Genomic DNA, 15786 nt, shown 5'->3' on the forward strand with positions numbered 1-15786 from the left:
CAGATATCAGGGCTGTGGTCTCAGATGGCCAGGGGCTGTTGGTATGATCGCTGCTGTGGGTCCAGTTCAGCAAGTGCAGCGAGGCTGAGCCCTTGGCTGGGATCCTTCAGCCACCAGCCCCATTTCCTTCCCAAGGCTTCATTCTCTGGCTCTGGGGTCTGGACATGAATTGATGAAGTAGGTGCGAGGCTGGAAGAAGCTGTGCTAGCACTCTGATAGACTAAACACACCATGAGAAGTGGTTTTTGACATTCAAGTGTGGCCAAGCTGGCATGGAACTTTCCATTACAGAGCTTGGTTTTGCTGAAGGAAAATGTGACTTCTGTGCAATCAAAAACTTCCAGAGGAGACAGATCAGTTTCTCTTTTTATCTTCAGAAACACCTGACTGGAATATTTTGAGTCAGATGCAGCGATTTCTGTTGAAATGATCACCTTGGGACAACACAGCCCCACAGTCAGCTCACTGTGCAATCATTCTGCTCTCACAAATATTGCTATGAACACACTCGTGTCTTCAGGGACAGGCTTGGTGCCATTTCCTTACAGGGAAAAGAGTGTCTGAGGAGTCTGTGACCAGCTCTTCTTGCATGAAATACGGACCAAGAATTTGCCAGGTGGTCTCATGTACCCCTCAGGACACCAGCTCGGCCACCTGTGCATCACTTGTGAGTCCTGCAAAGGGAAGGTGCACAAAGCTCTGCAAAGCAGCTAAACAAAACTGGGTAACACGCAGTGCCACAGCTCACACAGACAGTGCCTGGTGTAAAGAAGAGGCAGCTTTGTCATGTGTTGCCAGCTGCAGATCTGGTGGATGGAGAGAAAGTAAATTCACGGCACAAAATTTGGGGAAGACACCCGTGGTAGAGCGTGATTGCCATGTTCCCTAAGTGTAAATAAATCACTGCTCAGCAGCACAAAAGTCATATATGTAAAGCACTCACTTCCTTTTCTTCTTCCTAACAAGAAGATTTTGGCTTGTTCAAAAAACGCTTTGATTTCCCGGTCATAGAGTCTGCTGAGGTTCTGGGCATAGATCTGGAAAAACAAGATAGACACAAAAATTCCTGGTGTATCTCATCTCTACATGAACAGTGATGACTTCATAGCTTTTTCTTTCTTAAAAATGAAAGTCAGTAGATGGCAACTGAAAGAGACCTTTAAGTTTTGGTGTGTGAGACCTTCAGAAAAGCAAAAACCAGCAAAAAAGATAGAAACCAAGCCACAGTGATATAAAATGAACCACTCAGTTACTTAACAATGTTCTTATTAATAGAAGAGGCCAAGGACTTTAAGATGTCCCTTCCCCAGAACCCTTTAAATAAAGCGGTGTTGAATAAAATACAAGATTAACCACATTCTTTTAACGCTTATTACTCTCATGCAGTAGCGAAATGGCCAGATGAAAGCAAAAAGACCAAACTTTAGCATTTCAGACCTTTTCCTTCAATACAATGTCTGCCACCGAGTTCCAGACTGCTTTCTGTCAAGCACAGAGCTCCAACAACATGTGGTCAAGTTGGCCAGACACTGTCCTAGAAGGGCCAGATGCTGGAAGCTTGTGAGTGGTGTGGGTTTGGTGAAACCAGGCTCTCATCACAAATTAACCAGTTTGACTAATCTGTTCCTGGTGGATGGTTTGCAATATTTGTTCAGGATTTCAGCCGTACCTTGGGGAGATCACAGAACAGAACTGGGTTGGTGCTCTTCAGCCAGGACATGAGCGGGGTGTAGGGCACCAGTTCCTCATGGTGGAGACTGTGGCTTGGCGCAGACAGCTTGTCAATGGGCTGACCAAGAGGAGGGACCTGAGCATTACCCTAAAGCACGAGAAATGGCAGAAAGAGTCAAATAAAACATAACCTTTGAAAAGCTCTGGAAAATAATTGCATAGTCACCCTTGAATGTCCACTTCTGACTTTGCTTGAGAAGTGAATTTAAAGGGTAAAATGGGGCATGTATGATCACTTCCAACTCTAGTTTTAATCCCATATTGTGAGAACAATTCCAAGCCTAGAGGAATGAGGTAGTAATACATGGCATACTCCCACTAAGCACAGTGGTCAGGAGAAAACACAGGAGAAAAGCTCATTTTTTAGGAGCGTGTTGGAAACTGTCCCTCCAAGCACTGCGAGGTGGGGATGCCTGGAGGGGATGCAGTGGAGAGGAAGGATGCTGCACAGCTGGTGCAGCACATCTGCCAGGGCCACCGCAGACTCGGAGTCGTGTAGGTGGGATGGGAGCCTGGCAGGTTCAGAGCTGGTCCAGGTGGAGCAGCTTGCTCAGGGATGTGTCCAGTCTGAGCCTGAAAAGCTCCAACGATGGAGATCCCACAGTTCTCTCCCAGCTCCCTGCCAGTCACATCCCTTCCCAGAGTCAACGCTTGAAAGTAAATGCTGAAATTTTAAGGAAACAACAATCAAGATTTGGGAGTCACTCCTTTTCCCTTCGTGAAGTGAAATCTAGAAGAACAGCATTTTCCTTTCAGATTTCTGCCCACAGAGATATTGTCCACCCTGTCTTTCACATCGCCAGACAAGCACTTGAAAACGTTGATCAAAGGATCAAGGGATTGACTTTTATCCTGGGTTTTTATGCTACAAACAGACCACCACAGCCACCCCCAAAGTAAAACAAGAAAATCTAAAGCAAGAATCTTCAGAACTAAGCAATTTTTAACATGACCAGAGGATTAATGACTGTCACGGGAGGGAATGTGGTAACCTGACACAGAAATGTGCTGGATTTCTTCCTAATACCAATAAAACTAACCAGAGGGCTGCGGGCGAAGGGCAGGGGGAAGGCATGTGAAAAGACCTCTTTGGGGAGACACTTTGGGAGAATCTTCTTACAGTGGCAGCCCCTGTGCTGCTGGTACCAGAATATTCAAATCTCCCAGGATTTTGAGCTGCCACATGAAGAGCAAAACCCACCTGCAGCTCAAAGATGTTCGTAATGTGACCGATGAATGAGTTTTCAAAGTTCTGCTTGAGCGTTTCAAACATGATCAGCTGCTCAGCCACAGCCTGCAGTTTCCGGTAACCTCGAGGGAAACAAGAAATGGTATCATGGTATGGAGCAGCACAAGCTGTCATGTCTGCAGACCAACGCCACTCAGCACACTGGCCAATAAAACAGGTCTTCAAGCAGTAAGTTCCAGGCTAAATACTACCACCCAAAAGCCAACCAAGGGAAAAAAGGTGTTCTGTGGTACCACCAGTTCCTTTCCAAACTGTAAGAGGTGTTGTACACAGATGGCAGACACCAATGCTTTATGTCCAGGTATTTAGAGGAATTGTATAGATGCTTGCCATGAGTTTGCCTCAACTTTAATGTAAACTGGACCAGTCGATGGCTGAGCCCAGAGGGAGGTGCCTGCAGACCTGCTGTGGTGTGTGGATGCCCCAGCTCACCATTTGCAGCATGGATTGGATTTCTCTAGGAATGGAGACAATCCTCCCCCAGCTACTTTTCTCCAAGGATGTTCACCAGCAACGTTATGTTGGCTTTTCCAACCCTGCTTGTTTGTACTTCTAGGTGAAGCTGCTGAAGACTATGAAAGCTTCAGTGATATCTCCAGAAGAAAGCTGACCCTGCCAGCCTGTTTCCCCAGCTTGCAGCTCTGGGTGCACTGCAGGAAAACAGTGTCTGTAGCTTTGCACCGTACACCCTGGGTACCCCAAAGTCAGTGCTGCTGCTTAGCTTCCCAAATACATGCCTGCCTTCAATTTCTTTTTTACTGTGCCTCAGACAGGCTGCCCAGCGAGCATGTGAGCTAGTTCCTGGGAACAAGCTCTTGCTTCACAAGTTCAGGGGCACCTGCAGAGGCTGGGTAGCACAGGATGGTGCTGGGTGGTAGATGAGCCGGGGGCTTTGCTGTCTGCAGACATAAATCTGCTTGCAACTCACCAGGCTGTATCAGGATGTTCATGCAGGCAGACAAAGCCTCTGCTGCAGCAATGCAGGCTTTCACTCTGCTGGGGCTGGAAAGATCTGCCCGACTCAAGGCGTCACAGTGGTCCTTGCTGAGGTCGAGGTGAGTCTATAAAAGGAAAGCCACAAAAGAACAAGTACAAGCACATCCAGCTTCTCATCTCTTCTCGATCCACCCAGAAGTCTGCTGGCTTGAAATAGCCAAGTGCCACCTTCAGCTGCCAGGCTGCATGTGTCTCTCAAGAAGACCGTGCTGCCCTATCCCCACTAAAACCAAAGGTCTGCACATTAACTGCAGCAGTCCCAGAGGAAGCCCTGGGAAACCTCAGCACAAGTTTACAAAGGGTCGGCACCTCTGGGATCACTACTGGCAGCAAAGTGATAGGGAGGAGAAAGAAAAAGCAAAGGAAACTGAAGCTTCAGTTACTCAAAAATGAAAAGGTCAGTGGCAGGTCACCATAAGCAATGGAAGTGAGGATTAGGGGCACAGTTCTTGCATTTGTGGTATGTTATGTATGTAAATCATTTGCTTTCCCATACTCCCAGAGGTGATCAAGAGTCCTTCCTCTGGCTGTGCTGTCCCCTGTGCTGGTGTCTCTGTGGCTTGAGGTACTGCAGAGAAAAGCTTCTTACTCCACAATGGATGCTTGTGTATTCCTGGATAATGATTATTGGCTATTGAAATTACCATTTTCTACTAGTGAGAGCAGTTTTCCCTAGTGCAAATGTATACACTGAGTGCCACCAAGTGAAGGGAGGAAGAAAGCAACTACTCTCAGTGACAATTGCTTCCCTCAAGGAACCCCACGACGCAGGCATAAGGATGCCTGGAATTTGAAGGCATGAGTTTGGGAGGATCTCAGTGCTTTGGACTGCCCCAGCAGCCTCTGATCATGGAAGAAGTTCCAAAGCTGATAGTGAAAGGCAGAGTGCAGCATCCCAAGTGAAAGGCTGCAGAGCTGTGTTTGGAAGGTCCTTGGCTAATCACTTGAGGTTAATCTTTCCCATGAGAAGGACTTTAAGGGACCTCTCTTACAACCCTGGACCACAATGAGGGTACTGCACACCATGTCTGCTGCTGGGCTGCCTGTAGTCCATCCCAGCTGTGTAGCCATCCCTATATTATAATTTCAACAAAGTCCCAGATGTCTAAGCCAGTACAGCTCTGTAGCCTTTGCAGACAGATAATAGTTCTCAGAGTGTTTGAGGCTCACTGCAAGTTTTTCCTAATAAATTCAAGAGGCTGAAGATTTGTCTTTGCAAATCCACATACTGTGAGGAAGAGAATCTCATCCATCAGCCTCGTCTTGTTCGAAACTACGTGATGTAGCAAGGAGTTTTCACGGTGGATGTGGTCCATCTGCTGCTTCACGCTTCCCAGTAACTCATCGTAGATCTGCAAGGTCTCTTCCACTCTGTCCACCTCTACCAGGGCTTCATCAATAGAGTCCATCAGCTGTGTCACCTGCTTCTCAGAAGAGATGATGGCTCTAAGGTTGGCCTGTGAAATGGAGAAACAGAAGGCTTCAGCAGTGTAGCAGGGACTGGTCACCACCATCTCAGAGTCAAATATCCTGACTTTCACCCTCGAAGCAGAAACCCTGTCATTACAACATGCTGTTATAATTGCAGCTGTCCTGCATCACTACCTGCAGAAGGTCAATGTCTTATCTTTGCACTTGGCTAAACTCTCCATCAGCAACCATCTGCAAGTGCCAAGTACCAGGGCAAAATAAAACCCTCCCCTGAGCAAGGTGTATGCTCAGAGGACTTTCATCTGCCACAGCAAAAAGGTTGCTGCAGAGTCTCTGGACAAATCCAACCACAAGCAGAACACAGTCTTTGTAGGTCTGGAGAGGGTACCAAGCCCTGCTGGTTTCTGCACCCCACTTTTCCCTCTGTGCACTGGGGAAGTCTCAACTGGACACTGCACAGAGTCTCCAAACCTCAATCCCCACAACTTCCCTGAGGACCTAGGTGTCCATACCACAATACTTGTAAGGAAACACACCAGCTTTGAGGCACTGGCCACTTCTGATTGGTTTTAATGCATTTATACAGACCATGGTCCTGCCAAGTGCCTGTCACACCACATTTAACACAGCTCCGGGCATTGCCACTGCTGCCAGGGTGTTACCCAGCTGAGCTGCTCTGGTAGTGGAATTAATAAACAGTTAAATCATGCATGAGACGTGCACATATATATGTCTCTAATATGGCAACTGAAGGCACAATTTGCCTCAGGATTTCTCAGGCGTTTGTTTTGATGGGTGGTAGAGATGTAACAGCGTGTTAATTGCTGCTGACAAGCTCTGCTAGAGATTAAGTGCTTCCAAATGTTAATTGTATCATTTTCAGGGCCTATGTACCATGCAGGATACCAAAGAAAACAATCAATAGACACAGGCCTAGGAGGCATGAGGCTTCCAGACTGCTATTTTTCTCTCCATTAATAAAGCTTTTGAAGAAGTTTTTCTTTTCTGATTTTCATTTACCTGACATATTTTTCATTGAGTGAAGAAGAACAACGGAAGCATCTGCATCCCCAGTACGTCCCGTGCCCGACTCTCCGGTGGGAAATGACAGGAGGCAGGGAAGCAAACTCTTGTAAACCCAAGTCAGGTTACTGGGGCTTGGCCCTGCCCTGTGCCCCAAATTATGAATGTGTCTGAAAGCCCAATAGACGCTGGACATCTACCATTTCCATGTTAAGGACTTTCTCTTCTTTGAGTTCCACCTGCATTGCTGTTGGGATAAAGATGAGCTGGCATCTCCAGCTCTAAAGGTGCTACACGCAGGACAAGATGCTGGACCAGCACGGAGATGCTCCTGAAACATGTAAGAGCCACTCTGCAACACACACCTGGACTGCACGGCTTCGGTCTCACCGGCAAAGCACGGGTTGCGCTCTCCTGTGACAAATGTAGTGCCCTTCCAGGAAAGCATGGGAGAAAGGACTATAGGGGGGTGGCTTCATATGTTGGCAGTTTTACAAAGGATTTAGAAAGGTTGGAGGAATTCTGTAGAGAAGAAAAACTCGATATTATAGCAAACACAGCAAAGCATCTCTCTCAAAGTCTAGGATGCAACTACCCCGCTGCAGAGTGATGCAGCTGTCCCAGGGGACCCTGGTGGCAGCGGGGCAAGCAGAGGTTCCACTTGCCAGCCGAGTTTGAAGCAGGGATCGCTGATGCACACAGATCCTCCAAAAGCACCAACAACACCGAGCGAATGCTCTTTATTGCCCAGAGCCCAACGAGCCTACGCGGGCCAGCACATGGGACCTGGGCAGGAGCAAACAGCCCCCTCCCCAGACTGCTGCTTCCCAACCGCACACCAGGGACCCCGGCACAGCCACGGGCTCTGCCTGCAGCTTCGCTTGTTATTAAATGTTCCTAAATTACAGCCATAAACTTCCCACAAGCCTGTCACTGTCATGCCTTCAGATTGTCTTATTAGGGCTTAACAGACCCACGGGGGTTTGCCTGGAGCAAAGCATCACCGGTGACATTGGCGGGACAACCACGGGCTCAAAGGGCTCTCCAGAGAATCACCGCTCGCATCAGGGTAATGACTCTCCCGCTGGAGATGGCACAAAGCTGCCGGGAGCTGCCTGCATTTCAGCAGGCGCTGGGATCCTGCAAGGACATCGGAATACCAATGTAAAAATCAGAGCTGGCGGCCTCCCAGCTGTCCTGGCCGTGCTTTCCTTCCCTCCCGAGCAGATAAGCACTTCCTTGCTGCTGGTGCAGTGTTTCGCAATCCCCAGAAGAGATGGGTTAGCAGAGGGTGGTTCGTATTGTAGGCAGAGGACAAGGTGTTGTCACCGGGATGTGGGGAAAAAAACGTTTAAATATATGCATGTGCTAGTCTAACTTGTTGATGTTAATAACACTTAATAGCATAGATTAAACCTTAGAATTAGAAACATCTCATTAATTAATTTGTATTAGCAATAAGTGGCATTTATTCATTAGAGGGCATTAAAATTATGTATTCAACAGCACCTTTAGTCTCAAAGAACTTAATAGAGATTTATTAGTTGCTCTCATAGGGTAGTTTACAGCTGGGAAACAGTCGCAAAGTGCCTGCACAACAAGAGCAAGGAGGAGCAGACCTCGGGAGTCTGGTCTTCCAGATTAACTATTAAATTTCCTAGTGTAATAAGTCATATATAAATACAAATTCGGACTACAGCAAATACTGGAGCTAAAGGAGGTTGGATTTAGAGTTTGTGGTTTCTCATATGTTTTAGGATATTTCCTTTGGCTTTTTTTTCCCTCCCTTTGTTCTTTGGTTACCTACACATAAAATCCTAGCACCAGATATATTAGCATAAGATAAATGCTCAAAGCAGGTATCTTATTATTTTGCTTCAGCACTCAAAGAAACAAATCCTCTGCAGAAATGCAATAAAATACGGAAACGGATAAAGTAAATAAAGCTCACTAGTCTGAAAATAATGTGTGCCTTCTTCATTGGCCCTTTCTACTACTGTTTATATTTTGCTTTTTATTTCCTTCCAGCTCAGTTTCATTTTTTTCCTTTTCTCTTTCTTCCTAGCTGCTGCTTTTCCTTCTGCAGGGATCATTGTTGGCCTTTTCCTTGTCTTCCAGTCATCCTGCCTGTCAGACCACCCTTTCTGCTCTTCATCACCCTCCACTTTTTGCATGCACACTCATCCCTTCTGTCCCTGACTCAACAGTCTTTTATGCTTCCTACCCAGCTTTTCTCTGTTCTTCCCTTCTAGAGGTAACCAATGTGCTCATGCATGTTTGGTGTTTTTTGTTTGGTTTTTTTGTTTGTTTTAAAAAAGAGAGAAATAACAGGAATTTTTGAGGTATCTGTGACAGACCTCATGGCAACGTGACAGGACACATCCCCATCCCTTCTGCATGTCCTGGGTGCAGATGGCCATGTTGGACGAGGTTCTCCATGGGCTCCAGACCTGGCTGTGGATTTGTCAGGAGCCTGGGGAGCTCTCGGTGCCCTGAGGTGTCTGTCAGGCTAAACCTCCCCATGGGACATCTGGCCCCATGCAGACAGGGAGGGGAAAACACGTGGACGTCGTCACCGCGTTTTCCCCTCGGGACAGTTCCTGTAAATCTTTTCCAGATGTGGTTAAGGCTGTGGGGTTGCTCAACATTGCTGCTGACCACTGACCTGGCTGGGGACACAGCTTGTAGACTCAGCAGTAAGACAAATTTCTTCTGTGCTGTTGACTGCAGAAATTATGGTCCTAATGCACACTGCATGGGACACAGAGACCTTCTGCACAACGCGAAGGAGCTCCTGGAGCTCCCCAGGCTCATTCACCTCCTCAGCCAGCCACACAACACCCCACTTAATTTTTCCCCACAGTTAAACCCTTACCCATCCCTGTACTGCCTCCAGAAGTTATAATCTCTCACAGCTGCATGTCCACATGCAGCTGGGCTCCCTGTCCTCCTCTGTGGCTGAGGCTGTGCCACTGTTTTGTTTTATTCCTTTCCAGAACTGACAATGGGCTTCATGTGTCCTGAGTTGGTCAGTCACCATGTTCAGAGGGACACCACATCAAGCCAATATCTAAGGGTGGTTAAGCACGTTAAATGCCTTTAGTAGCACAACACCAAGATTACTTGCTCTCAGATCATGTGCTCCCAGTAAATTAAAGAGTTGCCGATGCTCAGACATTCAGTCCAGTGCCCCTACCTGCCTAGCACCTTCTTTTCAGGTGAGTCACAGCCCTTGGCCCCCTTACCTCATCCAGCACTTGGAGATCATTGCTCAACTGTTCTGCAAAGGCCACAGAGTTGTTCACAAGGGGCTCGTACTCCTCCATCAGCTTTAACACATCGGCAGCTTCCTTTGGTGTCATTTCCTGGTACACACTGAGCTCCTCCTGGCTCTCCATTTCTACAGTGTCCTTCCTGTCTTCTTGGGACCTTTGTCTCCCTGCATGGACAGGAGGAGACAGAGATGACTAAGGCTTTCTAGATATGTCATTTTAGATTTTTATATCTATCCATCTATATAGATATATCTCTGTATTTATTGATAAACTACTGGGAAACCTTACCAGGCAAGTGGCCAGTCTCCCCCTGGCTGACGTTACCAACACTTTACTGCTCATCTTGCCCAGCTCAGAGTGCAGATAACATCTCTGAAGACAGGATAAACTGTCCAAATATTTTTCTTCCCAGCCTAGCACTGTGTCTTCGTGACAAGGGTTCGTGGATAAATCAGGTAACTGTGCCCCCAGATACACAACACATGGATCCTCCTGCTTCCCTCTCACTGATACCCACCTCCACCACTCCTATCATCCACATTCACTTAAATTTATTCACCTTCTGTTCCTAAAGTGATTATAGTGATGATGCAAAAAACCCAAACCACTGTAAGCGTGACAAGGAAACTGATTACCTTCTGCTGCACAGGAGGGGACATTCACAAATGTGATAGAGTTGGCAAGGAATCGGTGGTTCAGCTTCCACAAGCACCTGATAAAGGTTTTCTTCTCATCAAAGCTGCTAGTGGTCCACTTGTAAACCTTATCGAACTGCAGATCAAAATCCAGGCTTGCCTAGATGCCAACAGTTAATTACCACATCAATTAGACATCACTCGGCACTCCACATACACTCAGCACAGGTTTGCAGCACATTTTAATCGTGGACACTGAACATTGTGAAAACAGCTTGTGCACTGGGAAGAAAAACACCTTCTTGTTGCATGTCTATGCTGCAGTTTCAAGCTTTGGGGTTTTCAGGGGCCCCAGGAATCCACATTGCACGGGGCTTAGATGTTAGAGGAGAGAGCTCTGCTTGCACCAGCAGCTCGGTCCCTTCAACCAGGGGGGTGATGCTGAAGCTCCCTGAGACCACCTAGCAAAAATACCAACTGGCACATACTGGGAAGGTGACCCCAGTGCTACTGGCCACATCATGCCAGCGACTAGACTGGTTTTGGTGGAGCTACACAGGTATAGTTAGACTCAGCTCTGATCAAGGGCTAAAAGGGGCTATTGCTCCCAACCTTCCCACAACACCTGATGTGATGGACACAGACTCTACCATGCCCAAGGTAACTGTTGTAACAAGTTTGATGTGGAGACTTTCAATCAATTAATTCCCTGACAAGCTCTGTATTTCCACACTGACAGCAGGCAACTCCTCTGGTTAACAGCAAATACTTCTTCATGTTTCCTTCCTGCAGATACGGACATCTCTCCCTGAACTTATGCTGCTATCCCAAAGCAACTGGGTAGGATTTGAGAGGTACGTCCACAGGACTTGGCAAATAATTGTAGGCATGATAAAAACACTGGAAATAAAGGATGTACAGCAATTCTGACACTAGAAATGGACATCAGGACATCCATAGTGGGTCAGACCAAGCAATCAACCAGTCCCAGTGTCCCGATAAAGCAAGCTGATTTCTTGTCAGATTATATAAATCCCTCACCTTTTACTGCAAATTTTGGGGGATGAACGCTGATGAATTTTGACAGTGACCAGTGGCAGATGCTTGGGAGAAAAATCATTCAAAGGCAAGTCCAGAGTTATATTGCCTTCAGGTTTCCCTGCCAGCCTCCAGCAGCTTGCTGAGCCAGGCGTTGTATCCACAGCACTGAGTTTAACAGCCCTTGAAGGACCTACAGTCCCTGATTTCCTCTAATGGTTTTTTGAACTTATTCATAGCGTTGGCATCTACAGCATCCTGTGGTAATAATCTCTGCAGTGTCATGACGTGCTGAATGAGAAAGCTCGAATCAGCTGGAGTTAAGTATTTGGGCTAAGACCAGCTCCGACCCTGCCTCCCACTGCAGATATTCCCCTCTGCAGTCCTCATCCAACCTGAAACCTCAAACCTCTCTTCACTTAAAACTGGGAACACCCAGAAAAAAGTGCCCCCACACTTCCCCATGTGGTTTTCATCCATATAAGTGTCAAGATCTCTACATCTATCTACACTGAAAGGATGTATTCTCATGGAGGGGGAACTCCAGCCACAGAAGACTTAGTTTTTGTGACTAAGTGGTATATAGGTGGAGAGAGTAAGGGAGGTTGCTGAACTAGAAACATCCCACAGAAACAAACTCCTTCCCGCACATCTCATTAGCTCTGCGGCACAGCCTGATCTCATCTTTTGAAGAACTTAGAAGCTGCACTTATAATTATTGATACTAATCATCATCACAGACATAGAGTTTATGAAGATTGATGCAGCCCTGCAACACTTTAAAGGTTGCTTTCTGAACACCTTGAAGCAATACATCACACCCCCGCAGTGCTTTGCAGGCTCGGTAGCAGCCTCTGCAACGGCGCAGAGCAGCGATGTTTGAGGGAGGAATTTACAGCACGCGTGGTTTATAACGTGCCTTATGAGGAGCTATTAAAGCAGGGAGGCGTGTGTTAATCGCTTCATAAATATTAACTTTGTTTTGGTCAAGGGAGCTGTAGCTTTAAGCACTGCTGGACTTGCAGCATCAGTACTTTGCTGGTGCTGGGGAAGAGAGGGCTTCCCAGTGCCCGAGCAAGCCCTTGCTGTGTGTGCTGAATGTTGACTCAATAGCTGGGGTTTGGCTGTAGGTGACGCTATCATAGAATCACAGAATAACAGAATCATTTTGGTTAGAAGAGACCCCCAAGATCATCAAGTCCAACCATAACCTAAATCTAAAACTAAACCATGTCCGTAAGAACTTCATCTATGTGCCTTTTAAACCCCTCCAGGGATGGTGACTCCAGCACTGCCCTGGGCAGCCTGTTCCAATGCCCGACAGCCCTTTGGGGAAGAAATTGTTCCCAGATCCAACCTCAACCTCCGCTGGCGCAACTTGAGGCCGTTTCCTCTGCTCCTGGCGCTTGTTCCTGGGGAGCAGAGCCCAACCCCCCTGGCTCCAAGCTCCTTTCAGGCAGTTCAGAGATCAGAAGGTCTCCCCTCAGCTCCTGTTCTCCAGCTGAACCCCCCAGGTCCCTCAGCCGCTCCATCACACTTGTGCTCCAGCTCCTCACCAGCTCCGTTCCCTTCTCTCAACTCACTCCAGCACCTCTTGTTTTGATTGCCATGGACCTGTAAAGCCATGCAACAGGGAGGGACTGTGCTGACTTGAGCACTGGGCTGAACTGCAGAGCTTGCCTTGTGCTGGGGTCTCCATGGTGGGACCCTGAGAGATGTCACCATGTCCTGGCAGCAGCCTGCTGCTTCAGCCTCTCCTCTGCCTGGGGACCTTGTGCAGCAGCTTCAGCTGGTAAGTAGATCCCATTTTAGGAATGATATGGACAATTATGGCTACTCATGCATTCAAGAAAGATGAGTTCAGCCTGGAAGAGGCAAGGAAGGGGGCTCCAGGCCTGACAAAGAGAGAGGTTGTAAGACTAAGTCTGCTTAGCCTGCCAGAAGGAAAGTTAATAGGGGAGTTGACTGCAACCTAAAAATATATCTGCAAAGGAGAAGAGCTGTCTAACCTAAAGGACAATTATGGGGACAGGCTGGGAGTTGTAAGAAGGCTTTAGCCATTAGGACAACCAAGTTCTCCATTTGCCTCCCCGTAGGAGGGGGTTGAAAAATACACTAATACTCCAAGAGGGAGTATGATCGGTTTATCTCATTGGGATGGCAAATGAAGGGGAAAGGACTGAAAATCCTGGAGCTATCTTCTAATCCTAAATCCTCAGGAAACAAAGCAGTTTAGAACACTTGGTGGTGCCAGCCTCATCTTCTGAAGGAAAGCTCAGGCAGGATGAAAGCATGTATTTCCTTGTCTACAGGAAAATGTAAGACAATGAGATATCAGTTCAGTTCTACCCATAGGATTGAGATGCCCTACAAAGCTGCAATTGTGATTTTCCTTTCAGACATGCTGTGCGGACATACTTTATTTGTCCTGGATGCAGAACTGGAAAGCTGTTCTTTTTCTCTTTTATTTCTATGCTAGTGAAAACCCAGGCACTTTGCCAAAGCCCCTGGAACATTCACATTAATAAAAAAACCTAATTATAACAACTTTAACGACGCTCTGCAAGCCCCAGCAGCAGAAAGAGAATATCTTGTCCATGCTTGCTTTACCAAAAACCTTAATGTCACCCTAAAAGCACAGACTCACGCTGACTCCAGCTCCCTGTAATCCTTCTTTCAGCAAATGCCTCCATTTAATCTTTAAATACCCTATGCAAATGTCTGTCAAGAAGCTTTGTCAACATGGATCAACAGATGGGCCTGTCAATGTGTTCTGCCAATGCTGGAGACCTGACAAGAGTGGTGCTTTGCAGCCCATCTCTCCAGCCTCTGCGGGTTGCTGCAAAGAGCTTTGAAGGGTCCTCTACCTGAGGAATACGGAGACTTTGACCACTGATTCTGATGGAAGTGGTGTCTGTGCAGTGGTTGCCCACTCACTGCTCACCCTGCTCAGGGATTTGGCCAGCCTGACATTTCCTAACTTAGGGAGGGATGACTCGGGAGGGAGGAAATCACCCCATCCTCAGCATCCTGGGCACAGGCATCTCCCTGGAAGAGATGAGGGAAACGAGAAGTCCAAAAGCACTGATGTAGGATGGAGGAACCATCCAGGGAGGGACCTCAGTTCACCACACCCTAGGAAACAGCTCTGAGGGAAGGCAGAGGACTTCCCTCATGGGTCATGGTCATCATTTTCTCCAGGTTAGCATCATTCAGGCTGGTTCAGTCCTGCATTAGAAATCACACACACCCTCCACCCACTGCTCTTCCCACCATCTAAACATATGGGCTGAGTTCCAGAGCACCCAAATTCCCCTGTGGATCTTTGCTTGTGTGTCTCTAACTCCATACATATCTTTCCACCATGATCAGTTCTGCCCTTTGCCACTGTCCTGGTTTAACCCGAGCTGGCAATACAACCACACAGCCGCTCGTTCACTCCACCCCTTAACAGGGAAGAAAATCAAAAGGGGAGAAACTTGGATTGAGATAAACACAGTTTAATAAAATAACAAAATACTAATACATTACTAGTAAATATATATATAAAATAGAAATAAAAGATACTTAAGGCAATTCCTCACGAACATGCTGAACAGCCTGTCCTAGGAAACAGCCTGGTCCCAGCAGCTGATCCCAAAGAGAGAGAAGAGAGGGAAAAGGCAGAAAAGCCCAGAGGCCTCCGTAGGATGGCAAAAGGCTGGTCTAAACGTCCCAACCAAGCTTCCCGGCTACCCCCAGAGAGAGAGAGAGCGGAAGAGCAGCGCAAACAAGGGTGAGAAACTGGAAAGTCCCACTCTTAAATCCAAAGCATGACCCCAATGGGATGGAATACTTTCATTGATCAGTCTGGATGTCAGTCAAGCTCTGCCCCATTTCTGTCCCCCTTCCTCAATGCAGAAGGCAGAGCCCTCAGTGTGTTCTTGGCTCTCAGATCAGAGCAATTAAAAACATTAACTTTGTGCTGGGGTGTTATCTGCTTGTTATCAAACTAAGGCCAAATAATGAGCATGCTAGCTATGGAAAATAAAGTTTTCTAACTGCATGAAGAAAATTAACCCATTTGGAGTCAAACCAGCACAGCCACAGAAGGAAAAAAATCAGTCCTACCTGATTGAGAGTCTTGCCATCTACCAGCTTCAGCTCTGCTAAAGGCCACTTGTAGGCTATCTTGTATTGCTCTCCTCGGTCTACCTTGACCTTCACCAGAAATGGCTGCATTGGCCTAAAGGCATCCACTGAGGAGGAGAGACAGGGGAGGGTTAAACACACACACACAAAAAACAGACAAACAAACAAACAAAAAAACAAACAACAACAAAACAACCCACCGTATTATTGTTAGCCCAGTACACAATAGTTCAGTGTGAGTGGGCAGCTACAGACAGACACACAGACAGTGATTTTG

At 47.1% G+C, this 15786-nt stretch overlaps 1 protein-coding gene across 1 annotated transcript in view; it reads right to left on the reverse strand.

Annotated features, from left to right (window-relative positions):
- LOC309444108 (exocyst complex component 1-like) overlaps positions 1–15786 on the reverse strand; it is a 33686-nt gene that overhangs the window by 13938 nt on the left and 3962 nt on the right. Inside the window, exons 3-10 of the mRNA XM_082061686.1 lie at positions 15489–15616; positions 10341–10500; positions 9676–9869; positions 5206–5433; positions 3909–4041; positions 2933–3042; positions 1670–1819; positions 944–1037 (exon numbers count right to left, since the gene is read on the reverse strand). Of these exons, the coding sequence (XP_081917812.1) occupies positions 944–1037; positions 1670–1819; positions 2933–3042; positions 3909–4041; positions 5206–5433; positions 9676–9869; positions 10341–10500; positions 15489–15616 (1197 nt within the window). The remainder of the gene's footprint in view (positions 1–943; positions 1038–1669; positions 1820–2932; positions 3043–3908; positions 4042–5205; positions 5434–9675; positions 9870–10340; positions 10501–15488; positions 15617–15786) is intronic.

This window comes from Streptopelia decaocto, assembly GCF_964273445.1.
Source record: "Streptopelia decaocto genome assembly, chromosome: 10".
Lineage (NCBI taxonomy): Eukaryota > Metazoa > Chordata > Aves > Columbiformes > Columbidae > Streptopelia > Streptopelia decaocto.